This window comes from Accipiter gentilis, chromosome 15, assembly GCF_929443795.1.
Source record: "Accipiter gentilis chromosome 15, bAccGen1.1, whole genome shotgun sequence".
In the NCBI taxonomy this organism is placed as follows: domain Eukaryota; kingdom Metazoa; phylum Chordata; class Aves; order Accipitriformes; family Accipitridae; genus Astur; species Astur gentilis.
The window spans coordinates 30800198-30812883 of record NC_064894.1 but is presented as its reverse complement, the minus strand read 5'-3'; the positions used below and the strand labels follow the sequence as shown (position 1 = coordinate 30812883).

The window sequence follows — 12686 nt, the reverse complement described above, 5'->3', positions numbered from 1 at the left end:
AATACCCTTATTGCTCATCCCTAAAACACCTCTCCTTTTATTTCCAGAATGAAGTCACTTCCTTTCCTGGGGGAATTTGAGGAAACCCAAAACACAGTTATTCTGCCTGAGATGAACCATGTGTCCAGCAATGAATCACAGACTTCAGTTGCTTTTGAAACAGAGGAACATAATAATAGGAAGAATCTGATGAGCTCCACCAAGGCTTTGCAGGACATGTCTTATGGTGGTCTTACTGGGGACAGAGGACCAGACTTCAGACCTTGGCAAAAAAAAGAAGCTCCACCAGTTCCTCCACGGAGCACTTCTCGGCACCTAACAAACTCACTTTCTGCAGTTGTACAGCTTTCTGAAGCACCAATAAGAGATCCAGGCATCAAAAGCAATTGCAAGGCTCAGGACTGTAGGATTGGAAGGAAACTGATGAATCCTTCACCCTTAAACCAGAATGAAACTGCAGCAGCCTGTGCAAATGAGGGGCAGTCTGTGAAAGGTCCTGTGTTGGTAACTGCTGCAATACCTGTAACCAAAAATGAGTGCAATGTACCAACAAGTTTCTGCCACAACACGTGGGCATATGATGTGGGCAAACTTGGAAAAGTCAATAAAAGTGAACCTTCCCCACTGTCAGCCCAAAAGAGTTGTTCAGATGGAAATATGGCCCAAAGCAACAAGATGCACCAGAAACAAAGTCCCAAGTCTCACAGCAGCCCTTATTACAGTAATGACTTTTATGCCCCTGCTACCCTGCACAATGATCTTTTGGAAGAGTCTAGGTATACTTTGGGAAAGACCCAAAGAAATGAAACTTTAGCAGCAAAGATCGATGAGTTTAACCGGACTGTATTTCACACAGATAAACGTAACAATGCTCTGCAAGAAAACCAGGTGCCTCAAACAGCGTCAGAAGATCACAAACCCTGCGGCCCACTGTGTGACTCTGCTATTAGCAGGACAGAAACTGTAAATACATCTTCTGTTTCAAATCCCAAATTCTCTGCAGCAAAGGAGCAAGAAACTAGCAACCCCAGCAAAGCTGTCAGAGCGGTGGGGCAACAAAAGCAAATAAATGGACTTCCAAACACTAGTGGTTATAGGCACATGCTTCATGAGCATGACTGGAGACCAAGTAATTTATCCGGTCGCCCGCGTTCAGCTGACTCAAGGTCGAACTATGGTGTTGTTGAAAAGCTTTTGAAAAACTATGAAAAAACAACAGTGACTTCTCTGGGTAATGCAAACTGCTGCAAAGATAAGCGGACATGGGCAAATTCTGAATTCACCGATGGGGGTTGTGAGACATTGAGTCAGTATTTAGAAATGCTCCAGATTGAGCAAGGAAAGCAAGAATTTCCAAGGAATTCAGCCAGGCATATTGGGCAGCAACTCAAGCAAGGAAAAGAGAGACAGAAGTTACCAGAGGTAAGGTTCATAAGAATAGCAAGAACAAAATAATTCAGTTTCAAGCTTCAGATTCTAACATGAGGCAGGCTAACGTGATAGTGTAAATAGCTATGTAAAAAAATAGACACTTTAGGCCAGGATCTGGATGAATCAGGAGTATTTCTACTGAAGATAATAGAGTTGTGGGAGGGTAGAAGCATATAGGTAGAATGACCAGTGAAGACGTGTGCCAGATTCTGATCTCTGCTGCTGTTGTGTAAAGCTAGATTTTAACTGCTGTGCAGTTATTCAAGGATTGAACTAGTGGGTACTGCAGTCAGGTTTTAACTCTCTCCCTCCTTGCTTTAGCTGATGAGTTATTTCATAAGCCTTCCCAAAAGGCTTAAGCACACTTGGCCATGTCAAAATCCTGGACAGCTTAGATAGCATTCTTCAGCATCCAGGGTGCTGCTTGATTCAGGATTTCCTTGGAACTGCCTATGAAAAGGGGTATTGTGGCTCCATAAAGTTTCCAGGAATAGAGTGACCTCCTCTTACTTGTGTCTCAGTTCCAGGCTTCTCCTATATATTCAAGCATAGGCTCACAGAAACGGAAGAGTATGGCATGATTAATTAATTCATATTTGGCTGAATTTTATTTGCAGAAGTTTAGAAATATTGCCTTTGCCAACATTCTTTCTTAATGAAAAGAGAAACAGATGGTTTTGAAAATACACTGTAAGTTGCAGGTTCTGTAAAAGGCCACAAAGAAAGAAAAATCATTTTTTCTGAAGAGCTCCTTGGCCAACGAACACAAAGAGATATGCCCCTTAGCGTCTAGGAAAAGAGAAGGCAGATGTGTTTGGAGCTGAGAAACTTATATGGGTTCAGACTGTCAGCTGGTATGCTTTTAACTTTCACAAATTCACAGACTTTAGGGGAGCTATGTGGATTTAAACAGCTGAGAATCCGATCATGCAGATTTTCTTCTGCGTGTCTTTCTGACAGCCTTGCAGTGATGCAACATCTTGCTTAGCAGACACATCTTCACTACAGCACAGAAAGAAAAAAACATGAAGCTTCTGATTTCTTTTTCATCTAATGAACTTTTGATAGGAAAACAAATTTTCATCAGTGAATATGTAGGGAAGAAATAATGACTAGAGAATGACTGACTTTACACTCATGTAAGCCCAGAATAACTTTACTAAGCCAATTGGATTTTTTTTCTCCACAGGCTCACACTTTATTTTGTCATTTCTATCTGTACAAACTAAGTGTAGAATATTGCCTGATTAGGGGGTACCATTTTAGGTCCAGCAGCATTCACATCACAAAGATGTAAAGAACTACACATGGCATGAGGCATTTGGTTTATTTTCAATATTTCCAATTTACATCACTGTAGCTACGATAAAAATCTGTTGGTTTTCCTGTGTATACAAGGCTCCGCTTGGAGACATGACACTGCATTAATACATAACAATTCTGAATTAGCTACCGAGTGTAAACAGCTTCATGTTGCACTAATGGAAACAGAGTTCTTAGCAAGATGTGACTGCTGAAATAGTATCTATCAAAAAATACCGGAAGATTATGTAGATCATACTCCAGTAACGTAAGATGGTATTGTGAGTTCTACGTTTAGAATGGTATACGGTGTTCATTGACAAAAAAACTGCCAAAAATGAAAAGAAATGAGAAGTGAATGTCAGTTTTGCCTTGCATTAACATTTCATACCTTTCCTTGTGTCTGACACTTGTCTCCATATATTTTAAACCACAACCGATGTGAGAGTCCCTACACATAGAAATAGCTGTTCTTTTGCATTCTACGCATTACTGTGCTCCTTTTAATAGCTTCAGACCACCTGTTCTGAGGTCACCCCAGATGTCTGCTGACATTCCTGCTGCATTCCACAAAAGCCGTAACTTGTTAAAGCAAGGAATTGCCTTTGTGTTCTAGATATCTGTGCCAGCTAAATGTTCAAGTGGGAAGGGGTTCTCCCGGCCCGCTCGGCCAGCAAATCGACGCTTACCTTCCAGATGGGCATCCAGATCACCGTCAGCACCGCCTGCTGTGAGAAGAACGGCGTATAACTGCTCTGTCTCCTTTCGGTCAGAGACCTCAGTAGTCTGAACCCAGAGCTGGTTTGGATGGTGTTGTGAAAGCTCTACGCCTCATTATAACTGTGTTCGGTATGTGTTATAGCAACCAGTTCCACACCATTGTATCTTGTCCAAGAGTGACCCCCACCACATGCCGGACAAAGCGTTTTGAATCTTAGATCATCATCACCATGGTCTTCAGTGTTTTTATTGAGATGAAATAACTCTACCCCTGGTTTTCTCTGTTTTTTTGTAATAGCTCACAAGGAATTTCTTTTGAGTGGCATCTTCCTTAATTTGCCAATCAATTTTGAGTTGAAACAATGTATAGTGCTGTATATTCTGACTCTTCTGCAAACAGCAGAACGTAAAGCTGTATGCATGATGATGTGTTTGTAGGTGCATGTGTTGGACTAGGAAGTATACAGGTCTGTATTTAGAAGAGGCAAACTGTGCTAGTGTTGACATTGAAATTACAACCTATACGCATACATATATATATACTTTGTGTTTATTTTAAAAAGTTTGAAATATACAGTCTTGATGACATTTATATTTTGTATATCTTTTACATAGGTTCACAGGTGTAGTATTTAATGTACAAAACCTAAATATGCATTTTTGTGACTGATTGCAGCGATAATGCCTTGCACAATATGTATCTGAAGCAGACTAGCTCGACTGATTCGTCAGTCATGCTTCATGGCATCCTCGTTCGGTTTCCTAACCCTTATGATGCTAGGTCAAAATACCCAAACATATTTTTTCTGAATTAAAATATTATATGATTTGTAATACATTAGCCTTTTTCAGCACCAGAGACATTCCTGAAATGTTCCAATCCCTTTAAAAAGCTTAAATGTGCCATTATATATATATAGCATACTGTAAACACTTCGGTAGTTTCAACTAGTGTAACATACAATTTATGAAGGGAAGAAAAGGGTTGTGTATGCTCAATTCTGTAAGACTTACTTTTCCTTCTAGCATTATACTTTGAGGTTTGGCAAAGTCAGATAACAATGGACTTGTTTACTTTCACTCAAGGCAGGAGAACAAGGCCCGTTGTTCCCAGTGCTGCAGCCACACTCCTTTTTTTACTCTCCTCCTAGACTAGAGTGCCTGAGCCACTTGCTAATTTACTGCTCCCGGACTGACTCGTGGCAGTCAGTTATGAAGTTTACTTGCACTCTGGCAACACGCTGCATCTAGTATGGAAATATTGCATCGAGGTATGATCACAATGGTGCCCGAAATCCTAGACTCATGGCGTTGGAAGTATGTGTTTGCCATCACTTGACTCGGTATTATGGGCCATCTGTATGACGTGCACAGAGCCTGGCTTGTTCCTTCCCACAGTGTGAAAGAAACATGGATGCTACCCAGACTCTTGCTGAACTTTCAGAAAGACAGTGTCCTTCATCCTGGACTTTTTGCACCCTTCTTGAGGCTGTTGCTGGATGCGTAGTGCAGTAATGATCATAAATGTTACCTTTAAACAGCATGTCTAGGTTAAAAGGAGTAAAGAGGCACTTCTTCAACATCAGCCTGATCTTGTCTTGCAACGTTTCTTCTTCTACTGGAGAAACATAGTGTGTTCAAAGGAATTTCAGAAATCATCCCAGGATCCATTAATGTGCACATCTTCTTATGTGAATGTAAAAAGGATTTGAGAGAGAGTGTAGGCTTTTGTCCTAGTGAATTGTATATGTGGCGATATAGGGAAAATTAATTGTGCTTAATTTGATAGTGATCTATTGTCCTTCTCCAGTCATGTTGAGAATCCACGCCTTTTTCCTTCCTTTTAGGTCCTTTTTCTTCTTTCCTCCGCACAACTTTGGTTTTGCAGAGAGAGGAAACAGAAGGCCATGTGTTCTGATCAATATTGCCTGTATGGTAGTATTAGTAACTGTTCAGGCATGCCAGTGTTGGAGCGAGCAGGCATTAGAGCCAGAAATCCCGCCTTATCCTGCCATTGTGGCTGCCTGCATGGCAAAAACACACTCAGAGTAATTTGCCCAATCTAGACTTCTGGTCCTTTCCAGGTGTGAGTGGTGGGAAAATCCCACAACAATAAATGAAGCTTCAAGCAGATGAACAATTCATCAAAATTTATTCAGACATTATTGCAAAGTTGTTACCGGAAAAGATGCAAGGACAGAAAAGCTCGAAGAAAATTTATACAGTTTGGATAGAGACAAAAAATCTGTGTACTTGAGTGAAAAATCAAGAGTACTATAAATTTGCCTGTTTGCCCTAATTTAAAGGTTGCACTCCATTAACTTCCTTAGAACTAGAAGAATTAGAGATGATTCGTAGTGAGTTTGGAACATGGCTTAAGATTCTAGCTAACTGTGGAAATTAGCAAACTCAAATGCCTTGCAAACTGACCTTTTAAATGCCTAAGTAGTTGAGCAGCTTTAAATGCCTAAGGCTGAGGAAAGGGTAATATGAGAGAATTGTAAAAAAATACGGTTCTTAATTTCAGTCAGTGTTGACTGCACTAAAACTTCTTTAAATTACCTTCATGGTAAAGTTAAGCAGTTTTGTTCAAGCAATTTTGTTCTGAAAAATGGTGGTGCACTTTTGTTTGAAGTATGTAACTACAAAAGCATTTCCCTTGATTAGTCAGTGAAGGTGTTTCTTTAGTTCCCTTCAGTTTCTTTGATCGCCTTTGACATATATCACATTGTCGAATAACAGAGAAAGGATCAAGTATCTACAACATTCCCTAATGTATGTAAGTTTAATGAACAGAAGGTTTTTGAAATAAACTAATAGGTCAAGGACAAGTCCATTTTGTCAAGATTTTCTGCGTCCGCCTAATTACAGACATTGCTTCTGATGCCCAAAAGTATTAAAACTGGTGATTTTGGTCTGCAGGTGGCTAGTTGGACATACCAATTTTAGAAAATTGAAGTTGTTTATATAGTCTTTTCAGCTGCACTTGTAGCAGGTCAGTGCACTGTGGTGAATTTTTTATATCCCAGAACTGGGCTTACTGAACCATAGTAATGGCTTTATTGCACTTGTTTGCTATAGGGGGAAGAGCTCCGTTGGACTTTCAGGTTCCCCCATGCTATCTCTGACAAGAAAATATAGTTACCTTGGAATCTCTGAAGCGAGAGACTTTTCTACACACACACACACACACACATTCATGCAAGAACCACAAATGATCAAGTATAACTTGACCTTTCTATTAATCCTAGTGTCACCTATAGAAGCGGTGAGTTTTGTAAGCCTGTTTTTAAAATAGGTTTTTGATATTATTCCTCCATATGCTGTCTAAAGTCTTAATGCAGAAATAGCTTCTTCTTACTTGTGCTCTGAACAAGTCTAAGACTCTTTATTGCATATTTATGGGCTTTAGTACTGAAATAAATGCAAAACTCCCTGCACACAGAGTCAGCTGCCCATTGAAATGGGGATGTCACTAGGAATCAGCTGGCTGGTACTTAGTTGACAGAAAGGATCATTCTCCCTCCCCCTGGGAGATGGAGCCATAACCTTTCCCTGCCACCCTTTTAGGGAGGAGCGTGGCAGGGTAGAAACACTTAGAGGAGTCAGTTAGCCCTTATCTACATATGCAGCATAGCAGGCTGCCTGAAGGCTGGAAGACTGGCCTGAGTCAGAGCCTCTGCTAGAGGCAGAAGGAGCAGAGATTAAAAAAAAATAATTTAAAAAATCCCTTTAAAACCTCTGGATATCCTTCCTCAACCTCAGAGTGCATTTCCACTAAATGTTTTGTCTTTCCAGTGTTGGTGATAGACCTCTTATGTAACTTTAAAATGTTGCTGAAGGGATGAACTTTGCTTGTTCTCCAGCAACACCACAATTATCTCTCACTATTACACATACAGTAAGGGAGTTAGCTGTTACATATAGCAAAGAATTGGCAATCAGTGTAATATAATTTTCCAGAGCATTCAGAGCACCAATTTATTTCTCCAGTTGTCCATTTAAAAAATTGTTTCTGTAAATAAGGATTTTATATCCAAATAGCTTCAGCAGCATTTTAGCAAAGATCTACAGCAACCCAGCAGGCAGGCCATTTCCTTTAGAGTTTTGTTATTTCTGGACCAAGTCTAAATTTCCTAGCATTCAAGAACTTATGCAATTCTCACAGTGCTGCTATGCAAAGAATTTCTTTGGCTTTGAGATCTGTAATATACAACTCTAGCCATTTTACTGCTGATATTCTCTGTTGGACTAATCTGTAATGGTGTCTTTGGTTGTGTACATGCTCTTTAAACTGGAAGGCAGAATGCATTTGCTCTAAATGCACTAAATCAAAGCCCTTTGTTGCCTCTGGTCTTTCCAGAATCCTCCTTGATTCCCAGTGGATGTATATTTTTATGTGGTTTATTGCCATTGTTCTATATGTATATGCCATACCATAGGGCTTTCTGTCTGTATCGCAGTCAAAATATTTTCTGGACAGCCTATTCTAAAAAGTGCTGATAATACTATTGCCATTCACAAATACATTAGATCTTGATCTATTGTTTTGCATCACTGAAAATGCACTTTCTTCATCAACTGTTAGTGGCATACATTATACAAAACTTGTGCTCTCGTTTTTTGAAATGATGATTAATCTGCTTTTAAGGTTTGCTTTTACCCCTCTCCCTCACACCTTTTCTGTTTTGCAAAATACTTGCATTGGCAAAGATGTATTTCTGATGTGTACCGTTGACCCAGTTGCTGTGTGGCTGTGGGAGTTCATACCTAAGGGTGCCTTGCTAACTCTGTTCCTCTAAAAAGAATGGTGTCAGAATGGCCATGGAGAAAGAGAGCTTGAACCCTCAATATGAGTGAAAGTCTGCAAATAAAAATCAGAAAGAAAACAGAAGAATCAAAGAGGAGGGTGCAAGACGTAGTGAATGTTGTGGCTAGTTCTTTGCTTCTAATGGAAGATCCCTCTGTGCGCCTACTTCATACCACCTGAAACTTTCAGTAATGAAGTACTGTCTTTTTTCAGTCAGCATCTTTGTATGTACGCTTCTCCTGCTCTGTGAGCTCATAATAGCAAGAGGTACTGAAAGGCTGCTGTTACTATGTCGTATTAACACCAGTCCTTCCTCTTCCCATATTTGATGGGATGGTGGTTATTGAAGAATGCAGTTAATTGTTGTTAATCCTTTCTGTGGCAGCAGTCGGTTTTACCAGGAGGTGCATGGTGGTGCTCACAGCAGGAACATTACGGAATGTACAACATGTCGTGTCTTCCACCCACACCGGATTCCCAGCACTGTGCAAGGGCATACTCTGTCACGCTGCTCAAATGGGGAGATTCCTGGAAGATAAATGTGAACCAGCCTCGTTCCTGAGTACAGGAAGAGCCAGACCGTGCCTCAACTCCACTGGTTGTGCCAGGCAGCATGACTAGAGTACAAGCAACTTCAGTCCTCAGTACAGGATGTTTTTTTACCACACTGGGACAAAAATACAATCTTATGGTCTTTTCTGGAGGGATGGATTTTTTTTACCCCACTGTGACGAAATTACAGTCTTGTGCTGTTTTGCAGAGGCATGCCCCTCTCTAGGGACAGCTGGGGAACAAAGGAAAAGTAGAACCTGTCCTAGGATGGGGCACCTCCTGAATTTGGATCAGACCCATTTCATGTAGTGTTAAATCCCTCACCACTTTTGAGGGAAAGGAAAAAGGGGGGGGGGGGGGGAGAGTGAGTTCAATATACCAATTAGTGTTTATTCTTATAGTTTTCCTAGTATCTATCCAGGGGCTGCTGGTTTGTGCCTTTTCTCTAGTAACTGCAGCCTACAGTGTTTCTGTTTAAGGGTCCAGAGTTTGATTCCTCCTACTGGTGCATGTTTGTGTGTGCATGGTCAGGCACTGTAGGGGGGAGTCTATACATCTTATACTTTTAAATCAGATTATCTAACATATGAGCCCAAAATACATTGCTCTATTGCATGAGATAATGTTTCCCTTTACTACAGAGTAGATGTGATCCCAATATGAATGGGGGAAAGAGAATAGGCACCGCACAGATACGGCTAAGGCATGTAATACAGGTAAGTAAGCTGTACTGGCTGCTATTAATGGGTGAACTAAAATCCCTTGACTAGTCACCCCAGTAAAGCCAGAGGTTCTTTAGTATTCGGTTGCAGTGGATGCATAGACTTCTACTAACTTGCTAACGTGTCACAGGGATCTTAATGCTAAGGAGTCTGGTTTTGATTGCCCCTCCAACTGGAGGTATGAAACTGCCTTTGGCAGATGTGCCTGCATAGTCTTTTGCCAGTGCCCCTCAAATTTCCCTAAAGTACTTTACCGCAGCTAGAAGAATTTCTAAATTGTATTCACAGTAGAAAAGGACTTTCATTGAAGAAAGTTGCACTCATGTGTGAACTCTGCAAACATGACACTGCCAGTTGGCATGGTGACACAGAAAATCATACTGAGTTTTATTTCTACATCACAAGATACCTGCAGCAGGCCAGCTATTCTGGTTCCATATATGAGGTAGAGCTGCTTAAGATATGGATGGAAATGCACTGCAGACAGATATATGTGTACATACATTCTGCTTGTTTCTTTGCAGAATCTTTCTATTTTCCACAGATATTCTGATTGTTTGGGGAGTTTGGGATTTTTTTTCCAAATTCAGCTGAAGGCAGTTGAGCTACCCAAGCTATTGCTGGTAAGAAGTTATACAGGGAGTTCTTCTGAACCCCAAATGTCTACTCAGAGAAGTAGCTGGCTACCAAAGGAGGTAAGGTGTTCACAAGCCGGCTTGTACACTGTCACATCTCCTCTGTATACATATGACACATTTTCGGAATTTTCCTTCAGGAAGTCCCACAGTGTCCAATGCAGCTGTTTTTGCTGTAAGACTCCATTTACTGCGTATATGAATACCACAGTCAGATACATAGTACATACAGAAAAATGATGCCTAATATTGTATGTAAACAGATTCCTCCCAAGGAATGGCACTGAAATCCTTTACAGTAAAAACAGCATGTGACTTAATGGGATCCAGCAGTTTGTGAAAGCCCATTTTCATATAAGTAAATGCAATCAAATCTTTTAATGAAAAAAATGTGCTTATGCATGTCACCTTCTCCTTCCAAATATTGTAAGGCTACCTTACAGCTCTGAGCTTGATATTGCCTCTTGTAATGCAGGGGGGAAAAAAAAAAAAAAGTGGAAATAGTCAGAAAAATCCTCTAGCTTAGGCACTGGTCCTGGTCTCCCAGTACCTGGGTATGAGACTTTGGCAGCTTAAGATTAAACAGGATTGTCCATGCAGAGAAGCTGACCATCCATTTCTCCTCTCTGTAGTTTTACTCCTTCCTTCCCTCTCCTTCCATGGGGAGGTGAAGATTCAACCACCCAAGGAGAAGAGAAATAGGCCTGGTAAAAATAGCTGTCTGGAAGCTTCTCTGCACTTTCCAGCTTCTCTTCTGCAAACCTCCAGACCTGCAAAACACATGACGTTTCCACAGACCAGCTCTGAGAAGTCAGAGAAAGATGCCTTTTGTGGTCTTTCTGCAACAAGCACTGAAGCAGCCAGTTTGGGGCTGAATAGTTTTATAGGGGCTTTTTTGCTATTGTAGTGTGGAGAGAACTTTTGCCTCTTCTATGCGGGAGTCTGTCTCCCTCTCAACCACCTCTTGGATGGGTTTCTGCAATTTTAATTCATTTTACAGCAAAATTTCACAGCAGTTTGGACAGAAAGTGAAGAATTCCTCATTCTCTATTGGAAGGTAGCCAGAAGCTGAACTAGATGCACAAAGGGCCAAGAAGAGTTTAAAACTGTTTTAAAATCTCCAGCCAAAGCAATCTGCAGTCAGCCCACCAAGGTTTTTAGAACTGAACAGTCTAAGCTTGGCTCTGGGAAATAAACCAACTTGTTTCTGTTGTAGGGAGTGGAAAGTGGATGATGAAAGTAATTTGCAACACTCAGAAATGAAGATAACAGTGCTCTGGTGATTTAAGTAGCACTATGCTGCTCGTACAGCCTCCTATGAGTAGTTATGTGTTAGATATTCTGTTTTTCCTAGATTGCCATTCCGTGCAGCCCGTATGTCTTTTGGTCTAGACTGCTGTGTTTCATTTAAATATGCCAGGGAGAACCAGGCTGATGTAATGCTGGAGACACCATCTCTGTGATCTGCAACATCTGAGAAAATCAAAGCTCACTAATTCAGAGTGCCTGCTTTCCTTTTATGTCTACACACACACAGATATGTATGCACCACATGTATATATACACTGATCAATTTTTTTACTGCTTCCTTCTTGCTTTTGTGCTGTCACTCCCCTGTATGGAAACAGCAACAGTGGGACCTGTACATGGTTACAGTCTTAGCTAAGCTGGAACAAGCAGAGGTGTTACACTGGACGTGGGATCCCAACCAAAATCCCAGTGAAAGGATATGTTGAGACACTTTATGGTAGGGAGTTGAACCAAGTAATTTATCATTTATTTCAGCTAAAGCAGTCCTAATCCTTTCTCATGCTATTCTGTTCAAACATTATAGGTTTGCAGCTGTCTTTACAGGGCCACTTTGAGTATACTCATATTTTTCCCTACCTACATTTTCCTGTGATTTGGAGAAAGACAGGGTGTAGAAAAATGACTTTGAAAAAGATCAAAGATTTTCCAAATTCAGGATGATTAGATTCAGTTCATTCGCTTGGCACACAGGGGTCAAATGTAAACTGTGTCTGACCGGAATTTATTGAAAGTTGGAGAGGAACTGAGTCTTCAAATTCAGACCTTTGGTTTAGTCTAATTGCTGCTTGAAACTCCCTAAAATCCAAAAGCAAATCACAAATTAATCTGCCAGTCCTGCTACCTCCCATAGAGTTTGAATTTTGAATGACCGCAGAGAGAAACTTCAAATTTTACATGCATGTGTAAGTATTATCAGCATGCAGAGACCATAATGAATCTCAAAGCACTTCACGCAGCTCAAAAGTTCCTGTTGATGTTTTACACTGGTGATCTCCACTCTAGCCTGTAAGACCAATTGTGTAAAAGCCATGGACCCCAACATCCAAAGGAGAAAGAAGAAGAACAACAAAACCACAAAAAAAAACCCACGGAAAAAACCCTAAGCTCCAGCCACACCTGGGACATCCCTGCTAAAACAAGGAAGCAGAGACCAGCTTTGCCACATGGGCAAATACAGCTTTGCTGCACTGGTGACTTAGTGCC

The 12686-nt window shown here is 40.8% G+C and overlaps 1 protein-coding gene across 1 annotated transcript in view; it reads left to right on the top strand.

Moving 5' to 3' along the window:
- KIAA0408 (KIAA0408 ortholog) overlaps window positions 1–12686 on the top strand; it is a 32611-nt gene that overhangs the window by 4981 nt on the left and 14944 nt on the right. The window contains exon 4 of the mRNA XM_049817683.1: window positions 48–1422. Coding sequence (XP_049673640.1) covers window positions 48–1422 — 1375 coding nt within the window. The remainder of the gene's footprint in view (window positions 1–47; window positions 1423–12686) is intronic.